At 42.6% G+C, this 25501-nt stretch overlaps 2 protein-coding genes across 6 annotated transcripts in view; one reads left to right on the forward strand and one right to left on the reverse strand.

Moving 5' to 3' along the window:
* The window catches only part of akap9 (A kinase (PRKA) anchor protein 9), a 276424-nt gene extending 272942 nt beyond the window's left edge, over positions 1 to 3482 (forward strand). For all 5 annotated transcript variants that reach the window (XM_084313669.1, XM_084313670.1, XM_084313671.1 and 2 more), the window contains 2 exons: positions 998 to 1128; positions 2899 to 3482. In XM_084313669.1, coding sequence (XP_084169795.1) covers positions 998 to 1128; positions 2899 to 2942 — 175 coding nt within the window. In that variant the 3' untranslated portion in view covers positions 2943 to 3482. The remainder of the gene's footprint in view (positions 1 to 997; positions 1129 to 2898) is intronic.
* A 7452-nt stretch (positions 3483 to 10934) lies between these two features.
* Positions 10935 to 24360, reverse strand: cyp51 (cytochrome P450, family 51). The gene is made up of 10 exons (XM_084312364.1): positions 23994 to 24360; positions 23422 to 23520; positions 22233 to 22409; positions 21609 to 21735; positions 19358 to 19532; positions 17487 to 17606; positions 15591 to 15786; positions 15374 to 15469; positions 14191 to 14359; positions 10935 to 11531 (listed from the first exon to the last, which is right to left on the reverse strand). The coding sequence occupies exons 1-10, from the start codon at positions 24153 to 24155 to the stop codon at positions 11353 to 11355; spliced, it is 1500 nt and encodes a 499-aa protein (XP_084168490.1). The 5' UTR covers positions 24156 to 24360; the 3' UTR covers positions 10935 to 11352.
* Positions 24361 to 25501: the final 1141 nt, after the last annotated feature.

A 25501-nucleotide genomic window follows, 5' to 3' on the forward strand; every position in this document is an offset into this window, starting at 1 on the left:
TGATGAAACATTCTGATATTTTCACGGGCACGAGACCACTGCACAAGACCTGCGAAAATATCTCCATAACAGTTAAATACGCCTATACGGGCTAAAGAGTTATGATAATAATAATAAATGTAACGAGTGATCCTAATAAAATGTCTATTTGATTCATGCATGTCTGACTGTTAAACAAGTAAAAAATGATGTAAATATGTTGTTAGAATGGTACAAATATTCATCTGGTGACATTCTTCATAGCATTAACACATTTATTGACCCAGAAAATGTATAGTTTGACACCAAAATGTATCTTCTATGTTCAACATTCTAACAACAAACCCTAACCCAACATTAAAATGTTTGGCAGTTGTTAGAATGTTCGACACATTTGTACCACATGCACAAACCTGCTTGATTATTGCCCCAAATAGCATGCAAGTTGGACAAAGTGGGTATGTCTGGAAAGAAGAGGCTTGTGGGTACCTATAAAACTAATGTTCACGCTGATATATTCATGTGAACGGCCAAGGGACCTTTTGGAAGATGAGCATGGCAGTTTTTTCTAGGCGAAAGTTTTACATAATTTTGAATCATTTCCTATTAAAACCCCCTTCCCAACAGTTGGGCTTAATGAAAATGATACCAATGGAAAGTTTAGCTTCTCTAGGTTACAGGGATACCAATACCTTTGTGTTCGCTCAAATATTGAGCGCGCTATGGACCAAGATATTTATTAATGGGCAGAACCTTGATTTTACATGGCGGCCATCTTGAGATCCATCATGATGACGTGGCCCCTACCCCAAAATGAAAGCTATGATGATGAGGAACACGTGGGGAAAATTTGGTGCTTTTGTCCGGCGCGTCCACATTCTTCTCAAATCTGGTGCTAAGCCACCGCACTATTCCTGTAGAGGGCCTCTGTGTTGTCTGAATGTTTGTTATCTGGTTATTACCCCTGGTTTTGTCTGTTACTTCTAACCTGGGTCGTTGTTGTTGTTGTTGTGTTCAGGTTCCACCTGGCCGGAGACCCGCCTCCTCTGACCTGCTCTCATCTGCAGAACTATGACCCTGACCGAGCGCTCACTGACTACATCTCCAGACTGGAGGCACTGCAGAGGAGGCTGGGGAGTGTGACTTCAGGTACACACACACACACACACACACACACACACACACACACACACACACACACCACACATCACACGCATACACACACACACACACCACACACATACACACACACTAATTACACATGCCATAACAGCCAAAAGATATATCATGGCATTCCTCGCCAAAATGCTCATGAGATAATATGTAAATATTGCCTTTAAAGGTTGATATCTGCTTCTGACTGAACCAGCAAGAGGGTTAGTTGAGGTTTAAATGTAGAAACTGTGTTGCCGTCAAACAGTGACCTCTAGCCAAAAAAGCCCAAGTTCTTGGTAAGTGCAGTAGAATCTAATGCCATTACTACACTTTGTTTTACATTCTTTAGTTTTGGTCTGATGTGTGGGGGTGTCATTGAGTGGGGTTTGGGGGAGAGGTTGCTACTGCTGGCTCCACCTCAGGCTCTGCCAAGAGAGGTCTGGAGAAATGCACGGTATAAAAAGTTACTATAACTATATATATTATAGCTATATAATATATAGTATTAATATATACATGTATTGACCAATCCTACTGCAGAAGTATTTTCAGAGAATAAAGGAATAACACATCAACATGTCCTGTTTTTCAATAGGATCGTATTGTGATGAAATCATGATATCCACATATTGTGACACTGATACACAATACTGCTGTCTAAACTGAGAATAGCAAGCGCACATTAACTCAAAATTGTATCTGAAATATCGGAGGGAATGTTATTTGATCATTTGCTGTTTTGCTTTTATATCACTTTTACATTACCATGCAGTTTTGATGAGATTAACATCAACGGTATTACATAAACCTGTGACTTCACATAGGCAAGCAGATATTGTGAGATACCGTAATTCCTCTAATAGTAACCGGGTCTCAAATACAAGCCGGGTCTCTATTAATGGCCGGGTGCGCTCTTGAGATAAGCAATTATAAGCCGGCCTCCTAATACAAGCCGGGTTACTAATATACTGAGCTGCATACTGAGCTAGTTACTTGATTTCACTTTGAAAACGTTGAAATGACCAGTGACCACCTGTAATTGCACTGTTTACTATTTCATACAGTACTTGGTTTCAATAAATGAAGTACATTTTACTGGGTTCAAACTGACACAAAATGTTGATTTATTCATTATGATCCGTTTGAAAATTTGAAATATAGGCCTCCCTCTTATAATATACAGGCCTCCTCCTAATACAAGCCTGGTACCCGCTACAGTTGAAACAAATACAAGCCGGGGTTACTATTAGAGGAATTACGGTATATCGATATTGAGAAGTCCTCGTGATTATGGTGAAATTGGTTCCTTCCCTACAACTGGTGCAGTGTGCTACTACGATATATACCTATATGTATACTACTATTATTATTATTTATTACAGATTTAATTCTGCCATTACACTATTATTACTATGTTCTACTCTATTATTATTACTATTTATATTATTATCTTTCCTGCCTCTACCCCCCTCCCCTCCCCCATACTGCTAGGACACCTGATAGGCTAGTAGGCTATATGTGCTGTGTTTTTATGTCTTCCATCGAGGACCACCTTGGAAATAAGTGTTTTAATTAATGCTTTTAGGTGATATCCTCAGGAATACAAATTGGTCATGATCATTTGTTTTTAATGATGTGTTTCTAATTTCCAAATAAAAATCAAATCAAAAGGGGATTAATAAAAGAACACTTGACTTGACTTGGTCCTAAAATGTATAGAAAGTTAACCACCTTGTCTCCTCTTGTCTCCTGTCGTCTTTCCAGGTTCCTCCTCATTCACCCAGTTGCACTTTGGAATAAGAAGATAGAAGTTTTACTACTTTTGGAACTGGCTTGAAAAAAAATAAAACTCAGTTGCCTTTTCTCGTGCTGACGCTGTTTTCTATCATTCTGCTGTGTATAGTAACTATATTTCATGGGGACCAAAAAAACTAAAAAAAGAACAAAAAAACAAGACTTTTTTTGTAGTGTGCAACAGCTTGTAATCTGGCTACTTGGAAAAACTGCTACGTTTGTAATTCTGACCTGCCTCTTTATCGTGGATGAGCTTACAATCAGTTTAAATGTTATATTTGTCAAATGTTAATTTAAACCCCACCTCCTTGATTAATTTATACTGTGTATGTATTGTTGTATGGGTGGAACGTTTCTGTAAGAGAAGGTTTGTCTTCATTGTGGAGGAGGCTGCTACTGGATATATTCTACACTACACTGTGTTTTCTTTAGACTGCTACCCCCCGACCCCCACCCCGAGACAGCATCACAGCGGACCTTTGTAGAGGATGTATTTTTGTAAAGGGTATAGGCGCTTTGAATTCTCTGGGTATTTTGTCAAAAACTGAAATAAAGACGACTATAATATTTGAAAGGTTGAGCGTGTTTTCCTGATACTTCCCTGATAACATGGCGTCACAACACAATCTGTACTTTCATTCAGGATTCTCCAAAATTCTATTTGTAAGTTGTATTACATTTACATTTTGTCATTTAGCTGATGCTTTTATCCAAAGCGACTTACAAGTTCTGTATGACAAGTCAGCAGGAAGGGTACAACTCTTTCAGCTGAGTAACAATGTTCATCAAACAGTGCTGAAACTTGGGTGCAGCAGTGTTGAGTGCATAGACATAAGACAATGTAAGGTTAGTGTTTTTTTCTCTTTAATTTCAGATATTGATTGTAGAAGTGTGTTTTTAGTCTACGGCGAAACATTGGTCGGGTTTCGGTTGTCCTAACAGGTGGGAAGTTCGTTCCAACATTGTGGAGCTCGGACCAAGAATAGGCGGCTTCTCTTTGATGACCCTCCCGGAGCTCGGATAGGAGTGGGTCTGAGGTGGCCAGAGGCTGTAGAGCAGAGGGGTCTTAAGGGTGTGTAGTTAGAGACCATTGACCAGAGGTAGGGGGGAAGCCGTTCCCTTCGCCACGCGATATGCCAGGTCGAGGACCTTGAAGCGGCAGTGCGGCGATGGGGAGCCAGTGCATGACTTTGGGAGGTTGGCGATCAGACGGGCGGCTGCGTTCTGGATGAGTTGAGGCTTGGCAAGGAGTGTGAGCAGAGAAGTTCAGCCGATCATCATCAAGGACTACACCAACGTAGGGGCGTAGCGGAGATTGCGCTCGTCACCAATGCAAGAGACTCCGGTCTCGACTCCCCGAGTCGGCATTGCCTGCGGCTTGGGCCAGTCGTCATACTATCTCAATTGGCAGAGGTAGCGGGTGGAAAGTCGATGGGTGGGGATTGGACGTTGTGGACAGCGACTCCTACAGGTCGGTTTGGTGACGCCTGTACAGCAGAGACAGGAAGTATCGGGGGCAGCGTGAGCCTCCCACGCGTTACTCCTCACCACTGAGAGTCCGCGCTGGCAGGTGAAAAGATGCGACCGGCTGCCTCGTGTACCGGAGGGGACACATGATGCAAGGCTTCTATCCTCACTACAGCCGACCACTGGGAGGCATGGTCTAGCAACGTTCAAGACAGGGGAGGGGAGAATTTAAGGGGAGAATTGGCGATACGAAATTGGGATGGGAGAAAAATATAAAAATAAGGAGAAAAAGTGGATAAAAAAAAAAGGACTACCAAGGTTCTTGGCGGTCGGGGACTAGGCCACGGCTACATTTTCCACTGTGATGGAAAGGTCTGTCAGCAGGGAGGATTTGGCCGGCAAGTGAAGCAATTATGTTCCGGTTCAGTTTGAGGTGGTTGGTCATCATCCAGGTGGAGATGTCGGACAGACAGGCCGAGATTCGCTCAGAGACGTGGATATCTGAGGAAGAGTTGCGTATCATCGGCATAGCAATGATACGAGAAGGCATGAGATGTGATAATGTTACCCAGAGATTTGGTGTAGAGGAAGAAGAGGAGGGGTCCAAGGACCTAGCCCTGGGGGACACCCGTCCGAAGGGGGCGGGGGGCTGACAGGGTTCCTCTTTAAGTGATGATTTTATCCGGATTATTTGATTATTGACACGTTCACTAATTCTATTAATCTAGCTACTAACTGGTACAGACTGATTAATTACAGATAAAGGAATATAGCAGGACGATCGGTTACGATAGTCATTGAACAGGGATTTCCAGTTAAACTGGGCATGCGTCAACCCCAGTCCTGTCGCAGATCTCCGAAAACAAATGTCCAAACGGGCGCTATTTGGAGAACTGACTACTAGATTTGATTTGATTTTATTACTAGGGGTGTAACAGAACAGTACACGTATCCGTACCGAACCGGTTCAGTATGTGCTGTGTACCGAACAAATTGTGTGCAGAATTTAATTCAAAACTCCAAGTTCACCCCTTCCCAAAATATAATTTGCGCAAAGGGCCGTATGTTATTAGTTCAACCCAGGCACACCACTGAGAGATTACCTGTAATTTAGCATAGCAGAAGGGGCTGTCTCTCGAGGTCAAATTAATGATAGTTTACGGCATATAGAACGAACATTCACACACAGCAACGCACCTCCGAACAAGATGTGATAAACAAGAGGGATGATTTACACGAAGTAGGCTACTTACATTCTTGACGCTAGAACTCCCAAAATAGCATTAGCATAAAAAAGAAGGTGAATGAATGAACTTTATTTAGCAGATTGCAGAATAGGTACAATACAGTACGGCTCAATACACACAATTGTTAAGGGGATGCAGACCAGAGAAAGACGTTTGTCTTGTTTACATCAGGGTCCCCCATTTTCAATTCATAGTGACATTTATGACATACACAACATACAGGACATTTATGACATACACAACATACATGACATTTATGGCATAGGGACATACATACAGGTATATAGTACTGTTACATTTGTGACATATACGATATGCAAATATACAGTACTGTTACCCATAGATCCTAACAGAGAATATATACATATGATGGGGAGGAGACTGTACATTAGGAGGGGGTGGGCGGGTGGGAGAGAAATATACATACAGTGGGGTGAGAATATATACATACGGTGGGGAGGAGACTGTACATTAGGAGGGGGTGGGTGGGTGGGTGGGAGAGAAATATACATACAGTGGGGAGAGAATATATACATACGGTGGGGAGGAGACTGTCTATTAGTGGGGGGGTTTGGACATTAAGTGTTATGGTGGCCAGTTTCGAATTGCAGCCTCCCGTAGGTGCTCTTTAAGAGCGGTTTTGAATGTGGGAAGGGATTCACATTCCTTTACAGCTTTGGGTAGGGCGTTCCACATTGATGTGGCATAATTGCGAAACGTGTTTAGTCCCTTGTTTGAGCCAAATCTGGGTTTAACATGATTTGTTGAGCTCCCTTTGGTGTTGTGATCGTGGTATTCACTGACCTTTGGGAAGTATTTTGACATGTACATGGGTACCTTAGTCGTATAGTGTATCTTGTAGACCAGGCCCATTGCAAGTTGCTGTACTCTGTTGTCTACTCTAAGCCATCCTAGGTAGTCAAAGTGGGCAGGGGTGTGGTGGGTTCTAGGAGTAAGGTCAAGTAGTAGTCTGACCAGTTTGTTTTGTGATGTTTGTAATCTTGTTTTTAGCGCCTTTGAGGTGCTTTGGTACCTTGAGGTGCAAGCATAGTCGTAGTACCCTTGAATGAGTGCTCCTGCCAGAGTCTTCAGGGTATTCTTGTTTACCAGAGAGGAGATCCGGTACAAGAATCTAGTTCGTTGGTTGACTTCTTTTATTACATTGGATGCCATTTTGTCACAGGAAAGATTTGCCTCTAGGATGGAACCTAGGTATGTAATTTCATCTTTCCTTGTGACAATATTATCACCCACTGTAACTGAGAAGCCGTCGGTCTTGCCGAGTTTGTTATTTGATCCGAAGAGAATGGACTGTTTTACCCAGGTAGTTTGTTATCAGGGAGCCAGGTGCATATTCTGCCGAGTTCTGAGCTGCGGGTTTTTTCAACCTGTAACTTGTTCTTGTCAGAGACCAGCAGGGCTGAGTCGTCCGCGAACAAGAACAAGTTGCAGTCACAAGCTGACGACATGCCATTTGCATAAATTAGGAACAGTAGCAGTCCTAGTATGCTTCCTTGTGGAAGGGGGGAGGGGGATAGAGTACCGTTTACCTCCACCATCTGTTCTCTCCCCTCAAGGTATCAAAACCAATTGCTTTTAGCTTGTCAATCAGAATGGAGTGATTGACAGTGTCGAAAGCCTTTTCGCAGTATTTGCCCGCGTCCACCTCTTGTTTGATGTGGTCGTTCAAATAGAGAAGGCATGTGTCAGTGGAGTGGGATGTTCTGAAGCCAGATTGGAATTCGTAGATTCGATTTTTTTCCCGCTAGGTACTTTTCGACCTGTTCGTAGACAATTTTTTCCATGACTTTCGAGATGGAGGTAAGAATGGAAACAGGGCGGTAGTTGCCTGGGTCTAATTTGCTGCCCTTTTTGTGCAGGGGGGTCACTCTCGCAATTTTGAAGTCCTTGGGGACGTGTCCCTGTTTTATGGAGAGGTTTATTATGTGTGTGATGACTGGGGTGATGGCGGCTGCTGAGTCTCTCGTGGCCTCGTTAGGTTGGAGGGCGCTCAGTTTTTTGAGTACCTCATCTGTTGTTACCATTTCCAGTTTGAAGTCGTCTTTGCGGACCCCTAGGTTTTTGTAGTATGCTACTATGTGTTCTACCCCATAATGCCCTGAGTGGGAGGGTAGTTTAAGCCTGTAGGTCCCCCTATAGGGGGACCCTGTTTTCTTTATCATAAGTCGATCAATAGAGACCGTATTAGATCCCCAATTATCATATCATGGGGTATCATTGGAAAGCCACTCATTGGCTACAACCCTGTCCACAATTTTTTGAGATTGCCAAATGATTGACGGAGCTAGAGCCCCCGGAGGTCGGGGGTGGTAATGTGTACTTTGGCGCACGCCTCACATACCGGCATGTAACTCGAGAACCGCTGAACGGCTTTTGTCACCTGAAAGGGCAATTGACAGGCAACAAATAGTACTTTAATTCTATCTATATATTGTATTAAAAGAAATGCACACCCAAGCCGCTAGAGGTCGGCAAAGTGGTGCGTCGCGAATCGTCCTCATGAGGGCCCACATGTGGGCCCTTGGATGTTAGGAGGTTAATGTTTTTTTTTGCCAAGAGTAAAGACCATAACCCTATCAAAACAGCAGTCAAAGTGTATATTTTCATTTGTACCGATGTTTTATACGATTTATCGGAAAAATGCTAATTATATCCATATCCATAGATGTATGGTTTGGCCATAACTCAATGATGTCGTGTGTCTCCTATCCGTCATGCAGCGCATTCAGGCCACGCCCACCAGGGGTTGTTTTTTTCACAATCTAATATAATAATTATTTTTATTCATTTCGATTTTTTTTTATTAACAAGCAGATAATTAATTTGAATATAGAATATTCATTGACAGCCCTACTTAACAGTTACTGCACACTACATCACCCCTGAGCATGGAACATGGAAAGCCAAACTTTCCGAACCGTGACTTCAAAACCGAGGTAAGTACCGAACTGTGGTTTTTGTGTACCGTTACACCCCTACTATGTAGTCAGTAGGCCCTGATTGATTGATTGATTGATTGATTGAAAAGTTTATTAACAGATTGCAGAATGGGTACAGTACAGTACAGCTCAATACATACAATTGTTAAGAGGATGCAGACCTGAGAAAGACTTTCGTCTTGTTTCCATCAGGGTCCCCCATTTTCAATTCATCATATGACACACATGACATACAGATAGACAGTACTGCTACATCTATACATTTATGACATACCAGATTTTCAAATACAGTACTGTTTGTGATACTAAAAAAATCCAGAAGAAGAGTATATACATTTGACATAGAAACTGTGCATTGGGGGAGGTTGGGTAGGTGGGGTGGGGCTGTACATTGGAGGTGGGGGGGTGGGGGGGGGGGGTTGGGTAGGGGACACTGTACATTGGAATACTGACATACATTTGACATGGAAACTGTACATTGGAGGAGGTTGGGTAGGTGGGGTGGGGTTGGGTGGGGCTGTACATTGGAATACTGACAAAGCCATGCTTGGTCTTTATTGTACAGTGACTAGGCCCTAATTACCTATCTGGGTTCCATCCTAGAGGCTAATCTTTCCTGTGACAAAATGGCATCCAATGTAATAAAAAAAGTCAACCAACGAACTCTATTCTTCTACCGGATCTCCTCTCTAGTAAACAAGAATACCCTGAAGACTATGGCAGGAGCACTCATTCAAGGGTACTACTACTATGCTTGCACCTCATGGTACCAAAGCACCTCAAAGGCACTAAAAACCAAATTACAAACATCTCAAAACAAACTAGTCAGACTACTGCTTGACCTGACTCCTAGAACCCACCTCACCCCTGCCCACTTTGACAACCTAGGATGGCTTAGAGTAGACGACAGAGTACAGCAACTTGCAATGGGCCTGGTCTACAAGATACACTACACGACCAAGGTACCCATGTACATGTCAAAATACTTCCCAAAGGTTAGTGAATACCACGATCACAACACCAGAGGGAGCTCCACAAATCATGTTAAACCCAGATTCGGCTCAAACAAGGGACTAAACACATTTCGCAATTATGCCACATCAATGTGGAACGCCCTACCCAAAGCTGTAAAGAAATGTGAATCACTACCCACTTTCAAAAACACTCTCAAAGAACACCTACGGGAGACTGCAATTCGAAACTGGCCCCTACAAATGTCCTAACCCAGTTGTACAGTAAATTACCATGTATGGCTTTGTCAGTATTCCAATGTACAGTGTACAGTGTCCCCCTACCCCCCCCCCCCCCCCACACCTCCAATGTACAGCCCCACCCACCCACCCAACCCCACCCCACCTACCCAACCTCCTCCAATGTACAGTTTCTACGTCAAATGTATATACTTTTTCTGGACACTTTTTGTATCACAAACGATACTGTATTTGCAAATCTGGTATGTCATAAATGTATAGATAGCAGTACTGTCTATCTGTATGTCGTGTGTGTCATATGATGAATTGAAAATGGGGGACCCTGATGTAAACAAGACGAAAGTCTTTCTCTGGTCTGTATCCCCTTAACAATTGTATGTATTGAGCTGTACTGTACCCATTCTGCAATCTGTTAATAAACTTTTCAATCAATCAATCACTACATACATTGGAATCTAAATGGGTACATTCAAAATATTAAAACTGTATAATAATGGTCCTAGGTCGTTCGTTAACACAGCATTCAGCCTCTGTAAATAGTCGGCATATCTGCCAGACTATGAAAAAAAGAATGCCAGCTAGTTGTTGGTGTGTATGTAACTTGCGTAGCAACCGCCTTGCAGTGCAGGCAGCCAGGAGGGCCTATTTTATTTTTTACATTATTATTTACTAATACAAATGTTCTAATAATAACAAACATTTAAATTGAAGTGTGTCTTACTTATATTACCATAGCCTACTTGGTAACCGTTTTATAAAAGCTATAGCTCACTTCAGGCCGTGGCATATGGTTATATGACCGACTTCGCCATGATATAATAACCATATACCATGGCCTGTCGTGAGCTATTGCTTAAATATACAGGAAACACAGTATCCTGTTAACTTTGGGTGTAGGGTTAGATACTATGTTATATACAGTAAACACTATCCTGTTAACTTTGGGTTTAGGGTTGGATACTGTATGTTCAGAATTTTGTATCCCTAACGTTAGCTCTATTTTCTACTTACCAATGATATGTTTGAGGTACAGCATGGATTGTGCTGATGAAGAACTCTTCAGAATACTGTGCATGTTAACGTTAACGCAATCATTGAAAGTTAAACATGGATGGTTTTTTCTTTATTTTTTATTATTAATACAAATGTTGGTCATTGCAACAGTGGAATAATGCTGAAAAGATCATTTCAGTTTTCCCAGAGCGCCATAACCAAACAAGAACCAAACATAACCAAACAAAGAAAAGGAAAAGATCTGCAGTAAAAGGGCTCTTAAATCAATAGCTTTCTGAAATAAGTCCTACAATCAAGGCACTGCATACAGTATATCAAGCTAATGTCCATTTCCATTTGACAAAGAATTCACATTAAGAGTTAGCAGTGAAAACATCGGTTTCTACTAAGTCATGTGCATATTTCATCCCTTGTATCAAAGCATGAAAACAGGGACACGTTTCAACGTGGGACAGATCTTTTTGTACTTTATACAATTGTTTGTCGTCATTACGGATGAGAGTTGATGGAGTCGTCTCCAGTCTCTCAGCATGCCCTCCTCTGGTATCTGATGACGGGGTTGTTGGGCGTGTGTATCATGGTGGTGTAGTTGATGGTTGGGAAGTAGTCGTCCACCAGGTGGAAGTCGTACAGGCGCAGCATCGTGGACCAGATGGTCTTGATCTGCACATAGGCGAAGTTCTCCCCAATGCAGCGGTGACGACCTGGGGAGTGGAGGAGAACACAGTTCCTTTACTTAAAGTACAAGTAGAAATACCCTGATGAAATAGTACTCTGGTAGAAGTAGACGACAAGGGGCACGGGGGGAGAACACAGTTCCTTTACTTAAAGTACAAGTAGAAATACCCAGATGAAATACTGCTCTGATTATCTCCTTAGGCTTCCAATTTGAAGGTGCATCATCCTCATCCATGTTTGCCATGTTTTCTATGCTTCTTCAAAGTAACTAGTAACCGAAAAAGGTACAATATTTCCTTTGAAATGTAGTGGAGTAAAAGTACAAAGTTCCCTAAAACGAGTACAAGTACCTAGTACAGCACTCAAGTAAAAAATGTAAAAAAAGAAAGGTTAGTTTCCACCACTGTGGCGGAAGATGAGGGCTGGACTGTGTGAATCACTACTGTGGCGGAGGAGGAAGATGAGGGCTGGACTGTGTGAATCACTACTGTGGCGGAGGAGGAAGATGAGGGCTGGACTGTGTGAATCACTACTGTGGCGGAGGAGAAGGAAGAGGAAAGTTGGACTGTGAACCAGCTTCTCCCTTACTTTGGTCCATCTGTTATTGTTTCATTATAATCTGAGAAACACAGATTAAACTGCCCTCCTGGATTACATGATTTTCTGGGATAAATCTGTATTTTCAAATGTCATGAAATTTGAAACACCTCCTCCATACTGCGTTTACTGTAGCTCATCAGCCAATCATCACACTCTTGCTGTCAAGTCAAGCCAATCATCACACTCTTGATGTCGAGTCAAGCCAATTATCACACTCTTGATGTCAAGTCAAGCCAATCATCAGATTTATTTGTAGCCCAAATTTACATCACATGTGTTAATGTGCTTCACACAGGCTTCACATTGGAACAACATCCCCTGGTTTGACCCTCAATGTTATGTAGACTAATCAAAAATACATCCACAGAGCTTTTAGAAAGGTGCGGTATAAAAGTATTGCTAAATTACTTACTCTAGTGTGGCATCTAGTGGCTGAATGTTATCTATAGCACCTTTAATTGGTCTTACTAATAGGGTGACCAGGTGTCCCCCTTTTGGTTGTACTGTCCCACCATTTGACCAAATGTCCCGCGTCCCTCATATTGAGAGGATGTCCCTCTTTTCGAAGCCAAAAAAAACATGCGTCTAAAAGCCCCTCCCTACAGACAGTAAACGTAGCAACCCGCCTCTTGTCCACACACATTGCTCTGATTGGTTATAGTACTTTAGCGTGCTGCATGCCTGCTTGTGACGTGACTGAGACTGAGTCGTGACGCTACCTCATATCGCAAATCTGATTGGTCAAAAAAAACACAACAACATTACAAGCGAACTAGTTCAAGATGGAAAGCAGTAAAAAGAAACGGACCTGCAGTTACAACCAAGACTGGCAAACGACACATGACTGGGTGAGGCAGATGGCAGGCAATCCGCAGCAGGCTTTCTGTGTTTTGTGTCATAGTTCGTTTTCAATTGCGCATGGAGGAGAATACAACTTGAAGCGCCACAGTGGACGTGAGTCTCACTTGAAAGTGGCTCACCAAAAAGAAACATCCAGATCTATGGATACGTTTCTTTTCAAACCAAACAATGATAGCCAGACGGACAAGGTCACTGCAGCTGAGATAACAAGTGTCTATCACACAGTACAACACTCCCATTCATACAGGTCAGCCGACTGTGGTAACCTTTAACCTTTGATTTAAATCTATTCGGTGAAGACCATGGCAGTTATTCTAATATAGAAACACAATTTATTTGTATTATTATTTTTGTATTATACTACACTGTTTTCCCTAGTTCTGTGTTAACAGGGAATATCAAACACAAGACATTCCTGTCAAGTGATGACGTTTGAATATTTAAAACAGATGTTAGGTGGTATTTAATTTGTATTTATTTTGATTTAACCTTTAACCTTTGATTTAAATCTATTCAGTGAAGACCATGGCAGTTATTCTAATAAAAAAAATTACATTATCTATCTGTCCCACTTTGTCCCACCAAAATCGTACTGTTGTCCCACTTTGTCCCACCAAAATCTTACTGTTGTCCCATTTTTGGACTTTTTGCATCTGGTCACCCTACTTACTAACCGCAATTAGTTTGATGGTACAGCATACGATAATTACACCATTGTTTTGGTCTGACATGCTGGTGCTTTAGTGCAACTAAACATCATAATATTATAGACCTGTTCGCTGTTTACAAAAATACCGTGTTCGAGGCGAGCCAATCGGCAATACCAACTGAGTCATCTGACTAAGTTGCCCACTACCTGCGCGAGCTGCTGCGCTAAAAGAATACGACAGGGATCTATGGAGGAAACATGACACTGCCCTGACTAAAAGTTGTTTCAAACTAAAACGGCTGGATGTCATTTAGCCAAATCAGCATGGCTGTGAGTGTGAGTCTTTCACCTTTTACACGTCTAGCTTTGGCATGGATTGATTGTTTAGATCGCTAGCATGGCTAACAAATGCAAATATATATAACTGCCCCGTTGTTCTGACCAGGATTACGTTCCTTTTGCCCCCTTGATGCGCACGCACACTGAGTGACATACAGTATACAGCGAACAGGTCTATATATATATATATATATATATATATATATATATAGAGAGAGAGATCAAATTATTCTCACCGGCTCCAAACGGCACATAGGCAAACTTCTCCCCGGCTGCAGGGTTCTCCAGCAGGTAGCGGTCGGGGGTGAAGTCCATCCTCTCTGACCAGGTGTCCCGGAGACGGTGGTTGACAGTAGGAGAGACACAGACCTGGTGTCCCGCTGGGATGGTGTAGCCTGCAGCAGTCTAATAACAACGACAACAACATACAGAGAGGGTTGTTGAGAAGCTAGCCACTGGCTCCCCCTGCTGGAGAGATGTAGATCAGCTGCTGGAAGAAGAAGGAGCCGTCCGTCATAAAATATGATTGATTGATTGATTGAAAAGTTTATTAACAGATTGCAGAATGGGTACAGTACAGTACAGCTCAATACATACAATTGTTAAGGGGATGCAGACCAGAGAAAGACTTTCGTCTTGTTTACATCAGGGTCCCCCATTTTCAATTCATCATAACATATATGACATACATGACATACAGATAGACAGTACTGCTACATCTATACATTTATGACATATCAGATTTGCAAATACAGTACTGTTTGTGATACAAAAGTGTCCAGAAAAGGAGTGTATATACATTTGGCATAGAAACTGTACATTGGAGGAGGTTGGTTGGGTGGGGTGGGGTTGGGTGGGTTGGGTGAGGGCTGTACATTGGAGGTGGGGGGGGGGGGGGGGGGGGGGGGGGTTGGGGTTGGGAAGGGGACACACACACATTTTACACTGTACATTGGAATATTGACAAAGCCTTACTTGGTCATTTACTGTACAACTAGGTTAGGACATTTGTAGGGGCCAGTTTCGAATTGCAGTCTCACGTAGCCGTAGGTGTTTTTTGAGAGTGTTTTTGAAGGTGGGTAGTGATTCACATTCCTTTACAGCTTTAGGTAGGGCGTTCCACATTGATGTGGCATAATTGCTCAATTGATGTTTCTAAAGGGGAACATCACCCATTTTAACAAGTCAGTATTTGTGAACAAGCACCACTCTCTCCTAAAACTAGAAGTCTGAGAGAATCTGGGGCTGCTCCAGTGCTCCATAGACAATGAATGGGGCCATAAAATGTTCATGTAACCTTTCACCCTTTCAGTGACATCCCCAGTCTACAAGGTGCTTTGCATCTTAAATTATATTATTAGTAGCCTAGTAACCTACTGTAGTAACCTAGTAAGCTAGTAAGCAGTCAGAGGTCCTTACCTGAGGAGAGCGGGCCATTCTCATCATGGTCATGATGGGCGGGCGGAGCCGCAGGGTCTCCTTCAGACAGCGGTCCAGCAAGGTGAGATCTTTCAGCTGAGGAACAGACCATCTGATTACAACTGTGTCACCGCCTATATTATCCTACTTAAATGACTTTGATTATTGTGATCTGTCTTATTTGTCCACTGACTAGAATAAGCCTGGCCTGTCGTACCTGGTCGTAGTCCAGAGAGGACAGGTCTTCTCCGCACACGGCCTTCTGCTCGGCGTAGCAGCGCTCCTGCAGTGCTGGGTCTCTGGCCAGGAAGAACCCCATCCAGGAGCTGGTGGTGGAGGAGGTGTGCTGACCAGCCAGGAGCAGACCAATCAGCATCCCTGCAATCTCACTGTCGTTCAGGGGTTTACCATCTCTGAAGGAAAGAGAGCTTTTAAAGATCCCCTCCACTCACACAAAACATTCATTTGAGAGGAGAGTTATTATAACATGTTCTTCTCAGAAGAGAGGACAGTTATTATAACATGTTCTTTTCAGAAGAGAGAGGACAGTTATTATAACATGTTCTTTTCAGAAGAGAGGAGAGTTATTATAACATGTTCTTCTCAGAAGAGAGGACAGTTATTATAACATGTTCTTTTCAGAAGAGGAGTTATTATAACATGTTCTTCTCAGAAGAGAGGACAGTTATTATAACATGTTCTTTTCAGAAGAGAGAGGACAGTTATTATAACATGTTCTTTTCAGAAGAGAGAGGACAGTTATTATAACATGTTCTTTTCAGAAGAGAGAGGACAGTTATTATAACATGTTCTTTTCAGAAGAGAGAGGACAGTTATTATAACATGTTCTTTTCAGAAGAGAGAGGACAGTTATTATAACATGTTCTTCTCAGAAGAGAGGAGTTATTATAAAATGTTATTCTCAGAAGAGAGAGGACAGTTATTATAACATGTTCTTCTCAGAAGAGAGAGAGGACAGTTATTATAACATGTTCTTCTCAGAAGAGAGAGGACAGTTATTATAACATGTTCTTCTCAGAAGAGAGGACAGTTATTATAACATGTTCTTCTCAGAAGAGAGAGGAGAGTTATTATAACATGTTCTTCTCAGAAGAGAGGAGAGTTATTATAACATGTTCTTCTCAGAAGAGAGAGGAGAGTTATTATAACATGTTCTTCTCAGAAGAGAGGAGAGTTATTATAACATGTTCTTCTCAGAAGAGAGGGGAGTTATTATAACATGTTCTTCTCAGAAGAGAGAGGAGTTGGGCGGCCGGGTAGCGCAGCGGACTAAGCGGCTGTCTACCACCGCAGGCGCAGAGACAGTGGGATCGAATCCAGCTGCGGTACCTCCGGCTTGGTCGGCCGTCCATACTAACACAATTGGCAGTGTCAGTGGGTGGGAAAGCCGGTGGGGTGGGTCCTGGTCATTGTAAACAGCGACTCCTACAGTTCGGTTGGGGCGCCTGCACAGCAAGGGAAGGATCTGGGAGAGTTAGTGTGACCCTTCCACACGTTACACTCTCCCAGTGAGAGTCCGCGCTGCCAGGTGAAAAGAAGCGGTGGGCTGGGTACACATGTGTCGGAGAAAGCATGCGATAGTCTCCGCCCTCCCAGACCGACGGTAGGGGGTAGAGTGCGCAACGACCAGGAAGGGGATTGGGAATTGGCATAATGACTAACATTGGGAGGGGAGAAAAACGGAAAAAGGAGGGGGAAAAACATAATACAAAAAGAAATAAAAAGAAGAGAGAGGAGTTATTATAACATGTTCTTCTCAGAAGAGAAAGGAGAGTTATTATAACATGTTCTTAGAAGAGAAAGGAGTTATTATAACATGTTTTTCTCAAGAGAGGACCGTTATTATAACATGTTCTTCTCAGAAGAGAGAGGAGAGTTATTATAACATGTGCCTCTCAGAAGAGAGAGGAGAGTCTCAGGCTAGAAAGAGACCAGGTATGAAAGGAAACAGAAATGTGATCCAGTAACGGGAGCTTTAGATTGAAACCCATCCGGTCACACTCCATGTCTAGAAGGGCTACGGCATTCAGCTACTGAGGCACCCTTTGTGTTCCAATACCCACAATACTAGCCTGAACTAACGTGGTCTTACTTGTAGGTGGCATCAATGAGGGTCTGCAGGAAATCGTCCACTTTCTCTCCGGACTTCCTGCGCTTCTGAATCACCTTGAAGAAGATGTTCTTAATCTCTCTGTGAGCTCTGTCCCTCCGCCTGTCCAACACAAAAAGGCCCAATACATGATCCAATACGTAAACAAATGGGTAGCCCCTCCCATCAGAAATGTGAAATAATAATAATAATATAATGCAGGACCTCTTTAGGGGGTCTTTAATTGGCATGCAACGAACTGGACATGCAATTGGAGCGGCACACACACACACATGCATTGTCTTTCTCAGAGTCTCTGCGCCTAACCCATCCTGTCGTCCTTTCCCCCATGCGCAGCCGGGAGCAGATAGGACGTCAACGTGAGACGCGCCCCGGGGACCAATCCAAGTGCTCCTGTCCGTCTTCACGTTAGCGATCTGTTGTTGTGCATGTTTTTCCATTGGGTTTATCTTATTGGGGGGGGACCCTTGCGAGCACGGGGAGAACATGCAAACTCCACACAGAAAGGCCTGGGAGATACCCCACCTGAGTACCTGGCATCATGGAAACCTGGTCCCCAAGCGGGAATCGAACCCTGGACCTTCTTGCTGTGAGGCGACAGTGTTAACCACTACACCACCGTGCCGCTCTAAATAAGAATGGAGACATGTTTTCTAAGACTAACACTAAACCACAGGTAAACATGACTCAGCTCGTAATACAAGGACTAACACTAGACCACAGGTAAACATGACTCAGCTCGTAATACAAGGACTAACACTGACTAGACCACAGGTAAACATGACTCAGCTCGTAATACAAGGACTAACACTAGACCACAGGTAAACACGACTCAGCTCGTAATACAAGGACTAACACTAGACCACAGGTAAACATGACTCAGCTCGTAATACAAGGACTAACACTAGACCACAGGTAAACATGACTCAGCTCGTAATACAAGGACTAACACTAGACCACAGGTAAACATGACTCAGCTCGTAATACAAGGACTAACACTAGACCACAGGTAAACATGACTCAGCTCATAATACAAGGACTAACACTAGACCACAGGGAAATATGACTAAGCTCGTAATGAATGAATGAATGAACTTTATTTAACAGATTGCAGAATGGGTACAATACAGTACGGCTCAATACATACAATTGTTAAGGGGATGCAGACCTGAGAAAGACGTTTGTCTTGTTTCCATCAGGGTCCCCCATTTTCAATTCATATAGACATTTATGACATACACAACATACATGACATTTATGGCATAAGGACATATAGGTATTTAGTACTGATACATTTGTGACATAAGCGGTATTCAAATATACAGTACTGTTACCCCTAGATCCTGACAGAGTATATACATATGATGGGGAGGGGGGACTGTACATTAGGAGGACTAACACTAGACCACAGGGAAATAATGACTAAGCTCTTGATACAAGGATAACAGGTAAATTAGTTATTAATTGTATTTGCCCCCCTCCCCCCCACTATGCCCCCACATACTCTGGACTACGACCCCCACCCCCCACTGACACACACCATCCCTCAGACATACTGCCACTTTATTTTACTATGTGCTACTGCTGCTAGCAAATATTTGCACTAAGCTAATTTTTGCTAATTTAATTACTGTTTATATTGTACATATCTCGCAGTCTTGTATATTGTGTGTTGTATATGGTGTCCTACTGTATGTGTTTACTTTTGTGTTTATATTGTCTATCTTTTTTTTAATATATATATATATACACACCGTGGGAAGGGGGGGGGGGAGACGCAATTTAAAATGTCTGTATGTCTTGCACAAATAGAAAATGGACAATAAAGTTGACTATGACTTTGCCCTCTGTACCTGAAGCTGGGCAGGGGGAGCCACCCAGGCAGCAGCCAGGCGGCGTGACTGAAGCCTCCATCCAGGTCGGCGTAGAGCTGAGCCACCTTCTCATCCAGCAGGCTGCGGATCTCCTGACCGTGGAGACAACTGCTGGCTGTCAAGATGATCAGCTCTGCCAGGGCCTCAAACAAGTCTAGAGAGGGGGGTGGCAGAGAGAGAGAGAGGATGGGCTTGAACTATGACCTCTGCCAGTGGGTCTTGGACTTCCTGACTGGCAGACCCCAGGTGGTGAGAGCAGGCAACTGCACCTCCTCATCCATCACCCTCAACATAGGGGCCCCCCAGGGCTGTGTTCTGAGTCCCCTCCTCTACTCCCTGTACACACACGACTGTGTGGCTCAGCGGAGTAGCAATACAATCATCAAATTTGCTGACGACACAGTGGTGGTGGGCCTGATCTCTGCCAACGACGAGAGGGCCTACCTGGAAGAGGTCAAGGTCCTGGCGGGATGGTGCCAGGAAAACAGCCTCTCCCTGAACGTCAGCAAAACAAAGGAGATGATTGTGGACTTCAGGAGGTCGGGGGTCAAGGACTACAGCCCCCTCAGCATCGACGGGGCACCGGTTGAGAGAGTCAACAGCTTTAAGTACCTCGGAGCCTACATATCCGAGGACTTGACATGGACCACACACATTGACAGTGTTGTGAAGAAGGCACGACAACGCCTCTACTTCCTCAGGCGCCTAAGGAAGTTCCAAGTCAGTCAGAAGATCCTTAAGAACTTCTACTCATGTACAATAGAGAGCATCTTGACTGGCAACATCACCTCCTGGTTTGGGAATAGCACTGCACAAGACCGAAGCAGACTACAAAGAGTGACACGTTCAGCCGAACGCACAATTGGAGGGGGGCTCCCCACCCTCCAGAACATTTACAACAAGCGTTGCAAGGGCAAGGCTAAGAGAATCATTAAAGACTCCAGTCACCCGAACAACTGCCTCTTTGAACTGCTGCGGTCAGGCAAGCGATACCGGAGTCTCAAGGCGAGCACAGAAAGACTCAGAAGAAGCTTCTATCCCCAGGCCATCAGGCTGCTAAACGAACAATGAACACTACACAACAACAACCACCAAAAGCATATAGCACACACATCCACACGCACACACATCCACACGCACACACTCACTTTAAACAAACACACTGTAGCACCCACTCCACACACTTTATAGCACACACCCACTTTAAACAAACACACTGTAGCACCCACTCCCCACACTTTATATTTATTGATGAAGGATTGCACTACCTTACTGTAAATTGTACCTAAATTGTACCTCATCCCATTTCTGCTTTGCACTATATAGTACTGTACATTAGTACACTGCATAGTATTGTATATTATATGGTAACTCAGAACATTGTACATATGTCTATACCGAACACTGTGACCTCATTTTCTTCTTCTAAATTACATGCTATACTATGTTATTTGATGTTATTTGATACTATCTTGTCTTAGCACAGTCTCTGGAGCCTAACAGTAAGAAGCATTTTGTATGAAAGTATTCTGTACTTCTGTATGACAACTATTAAAGAAACTTGAAACTTGAAACTTGATATTATTCAATCACTCTAGTGTAGGGCTACAAGATATTCAATCTCTCTATTGTAGGCCTAAGAAATATTCAATCTAGTGTAGGCCTAAGAGATATTAAATCTCTCTAGTGTAGGTCTAAGAGATATTCAATCTCTCTAGTGTAGGTCTAAGAGATATTCAATCTCTCTAGTGTAGGTCTACGTGATATTCAATCTATCTAGTGTAGGTCTAAGAGATATTCAATCTCTAGTGTAGGTCTAAGTGATATTCAATCTAGTGTAGATCTAAGTGATATTCAATCTCTAGTGTAGGTCTAAGTGATATTCAATCTCTAGTGTAGGTCTAAGAGATATTCAATCTCTCTAATGTATGTCTAAGAGATATTCAATCTCTAGTGTATGTCTAAGATATATTCAATCTCTAATGTATGTCTCTAAGAGATATTCAATCTCTCTAGTCTCTAGTGTATGTCTCTAAGAGATATTCAATCTCTCTAGTGTATGTCTAAGAGATATTCAATCTCTAGTGTATGTCTAAGAGATATTCAATCTCTAGTGTATGTCTCTAAGAGATATTCAATCTCTCTAGTGTATGTCTAAGAGATATTCAATCTCTCTATGTCTAAGAGATAGGGGGCACCATTGACAGAAAAGGTGAGCACGAGGTCTTACTTCTCTCTCCGCTGTCTCCCCATCGTTCAAAATACTCCTTGGTTTCTGCCTCGATGATCTTGACGTGTTGTTTGAAGTGGGCAATGTTCAGTCCAGTCTTCAACATCTTCTTTTGTTCCAGAAAGATCTGAAAGATATTAAGCAAAGTGTTTAGGCCTATTGATAAGTTTCCATGGCCAAGCTTGGCAGTAGATCTGGGAGGGAGTTATCACTTTCGGCAGTGTATTGGCTGATATGGCTCATATAGACGATCGACAATTATCGGGCATCCCTAATGTATATGCCAATATGAAACCATCAACAATATATTTATATATATATTTCTTCTTTTACCAATAAATATTAAAATGTCAAATTTCTGTAGTATCATAAATAATTATGCAATGGAAATTGAAAGAGAATGGGGAATTTGAATGAAAGCTGCACTGTAATATAATTAATATAATCATTAAAACTAGTTACAAAACTAAATCTAATGTGTACTGGGAAGGCCAAACACTAAGAAAGATATTGTCACATTGTGGCCCTAATGCCCAGCCCTACTTGTCAGAATGTTTTTATTCGACATCGCTGCACCTAAACTGAGCAGATGTACTGTGGTTTCACCAGAGCCATATGACTCACAGGGTTGGGGACATCGTAGGCCACTCCCTTGCCGAACACTGGCGTGGTGAGCCTGGAGTAGACGTCTTCGGCGTTCAGGTCCTCGTTCTTACTGTTGAACATCAGAGTGGCCGCCTCGCTGCCCAGCAGGTAGGTGAATGTCTTCCCCACCATGGTAAAGCTGAACACAGGCCCATACTGGGAACAGAGAGCACAGGAATATGTTAAATTAAATACAATTTAAATAAAATAAATGTTTTGTCTGTTTTTGGTTACAGTCATCCGTAAATAGTTTATATGGCTATTGGACAATATCCTCTCTTCAAATGTGATTTAATTCTGCCTTTCTTGTATCCATTATTTGGCCTGGTGGAACCAGACCTTCACCAGGTGGAACCAGACCTTCACCAGGTGGAACCAGACCTTCACCAGGTGGAACCAGACCTTCACCAGGTGAAAACCAGACCTTCACCAGGTGAAAACCAGACCGTCACCAGGTGGAACCAGACCTTCACCAGGAGGAACCAGACCTTCACCAGGTGGAACCAGACCGTCACCAGGTGGAACCAGACCTTCACCAGGTGGAACCAGACCGTCACCAGGTGGAACCAGACCTTCACCAGGTGGAACCAGACCTTCACCAGAAGGAACCAGACCTTCACCAGGTGAAAACCAGACCTTCACCAGGTGAAAACCAGACCTTCACCAGGTGAAAACCAGACCTTCACCAGGTGAAAACCAGACCTTCACCAGGTGGAACCAGACCTTCACCAGGTGGAACCAGACCTTCACCAGAAGGAACCAGACCTTCACCAGGTGGAACCAGACCTTCACCAGGAGGAACCAGACCTTCACCAGGTGGAACCAGACCTTCACCAGGTGGAACCAGACCTGGCACCAGGTGGAACCAGACCTTCACCAGGTGAAAACCAGACCTTCACCAGGTGGAACCAGACCTTCACCAGGTGAAAACCAGACCTTCACCAGGTGGAACCAGACCTTCACCAGGTGAAAACCAGACCTTCACCAGGTGGAACCAGACCTTCACCAGGTGAAAACCAGACCTTCACCAGGTGAAAACCAGACCTTCACCAGGTGAAAACCAGACCTTCACCAGGTGAAAACCAGACCTTCACCAGGTGGAACCAGACCTTCACCAGGTGGAACCAGACCTTCACCAGAACAGCAGCTTCTGGGCAATAATACTTACTTTCTCATACGCATCTTCAAGGAATTCAATGGGGCTTTTTCCAAACGCGATGGCATGTCCCAGAAATGGAATGTTAGAGGGTATGTATGGTGGGTGTTTCTGCAGAAACAAGAGAAGAAGAAGAAAACACACTAAGGTTATTATCTAACATTAAACGCAAACACTGCAGCCTATGAGATTAGATTAAATGTATTGTCATCATACAGCACAAGTACAGTACAACGAAAATTATTTTGCCATCTAACCCGAGTACCTACAAGATAACAGTAAAGTGCATTAACAAATACTGTGTGAATAAATGTAAGTGATTAAGTGGAATATATATATATATAATGATTAATGAAGCTACTTACTGGGTAATAATATGACAATCTGGTGTATGGACATGTACTAATAATAATTACTACTAATAATAATAATAATAATAATAATAATAATAATAATAATAATAATAATAATAATAATAATAATAATAACGAATAAGAGTATATGGGATATATATAGTATACACTATACAGTGTGTACGCAGGAATATATAGATGGAATAGTCAGAATATAACTAATCGGCTTACCAGTGTTATGTCAGGGGTCTGTTTCAGGAGCAGTTTGGACACATATCCTATCGTCAGGGTGATCACAGAGACTGCGAGGAAAACTGATACCAGATTGTCGTTCATTCTCTCCACGGTATCTCCGAGCAGCTTACTGCTTATCTGATAGAGATGCATTGACATCGTCGTAACTTCTTCAGTTGGTTCTCCACCTAAAATGAAAACACAACTCGAGCCGCAAAAACAAACACAAATAAAAATAAAAGTATAATAATTGCTTTACTCCAGCAATAAGAAATCCCCTAAAGTCAATGGCATCGCAACTAACAGCGATGGATGACAGTTCAATGACAACAATAGTCTAGTCGGTAATATTTCGCCAACATCTCTCCACCTGAAATGTTAGTCCTGCCCCCGCCTGACACAACGAGGCATTTGACTGGCTGTGGGGTGTGTGTCCGTCAAACAACTCCCGCCGTCGCGCAGTCTGATTGGCCGACGCTACCTGAACTGATGTCTGGCTATATGATGTCACCATCCGACTCAATCAGGACATGAAGAAGTGGAACTGCGACTATGGGGGCCCTTATTATATGTATTTTTTCCCACTGTATACCGTATAATATACAATCATTTGGATTGGTGTAACCCACTTTCTAAAAAAGAATGTTGAATGAAAAATGGTGAATGTTGAAATAGATGTGTTTGATGTAATGCTTTAGTAGTCAAGATTGAAAATAGCATACATCACAAGTTATTATTTTTGGAAAATTCCATATGCACAAGCCATATGTCCTGCACTGTATTAGTTCATTTAAACAATATAGCACCATTCTATCTATCTATTTACCACTATTTATTTTAAAAACAAAAAGGTATTGAGACCTTTGAATTATTAAGTGAATATAATATGCTGCATGTGACAGAAACTCTGGCATTATACAATGTAAAATGTAATCTTTGTATTTTTTATTGTCTATGTGTCTGTCTGTACCTCTTGTATAATAAAATGTGTACAATAGATAAATACATTTAATATTCTTTTTATAAAAACAGTTTCTTCTACCTTCCTGGAGTTGGGCCTACAGTAGGGGAGAGTGGGGTAAGCAGTGCCAAGGGGCAAGTAGTGCCACCCCTGTTATCTAGAAAACCATAGAAGAAGTTGGTCATGTGACAACATATTTTGAAGAGGCATCCATTTCACTCAACCTGCAGAGAAGGGAGACACCTGGCTTGAGAGGTAAGCACATTTAAATTAAAAAAACATATTTTTTAAAGCGTTCTCTTTAACCCTTTATCTGCCAGGGATTATTCTGATCTTAATCACCTCTCTGCCACCACTCTAAGTCTATGGAGATGTTCCCCTTCTTTGCAGGGCTATAACTTTTTAAATTGTATTGCTAAATTGACATTACTATGGCCCATTCAACGTCAAGTATCTATCGTTTAGGATGTAGCAACGTTCTACTTTTTCATTCACATATTCATACTAAAATACGGTCTAAAGTATAAATATGTTTTTATCGTTT

This window comes from Notolepis coatsorum (genome assembly GCF_963971535.1).
Source record: "Notolepis coatsorum genome assembly, chromosome: 4".
NCBI lineage: Eukaryota > Metazoa > Chordata > Actinopteri > Aulopiformes > Paralepididae > Notolepis > Notolepis coatsorum.

Excerpts from the sequence above, each read along its gene's own strand:
- cyp51 (XM_084312364.1), bottom strand. The coding sequence starts at position 24,155 with ATGTCAATGCATCTCTATCAGATAAGCAGTAAGCTGCTCGGAGATACC. Across the intron at positions 15,470-15,590 it reads CCTCTCTGGACTACGACCAG|CTGAAAGATCTCACCTTGCT; the intron begins GTACGACAGGCC and ends TCTGTTCCTCAG. Across the intron at positions 11,532-14,190 it reads CTATGTGCCGTTTGGAGCCG|GTCGTCACCGCTGCATTGGG; the intron begins GTGAGAATAATT and ends TCCACTCCCCAG.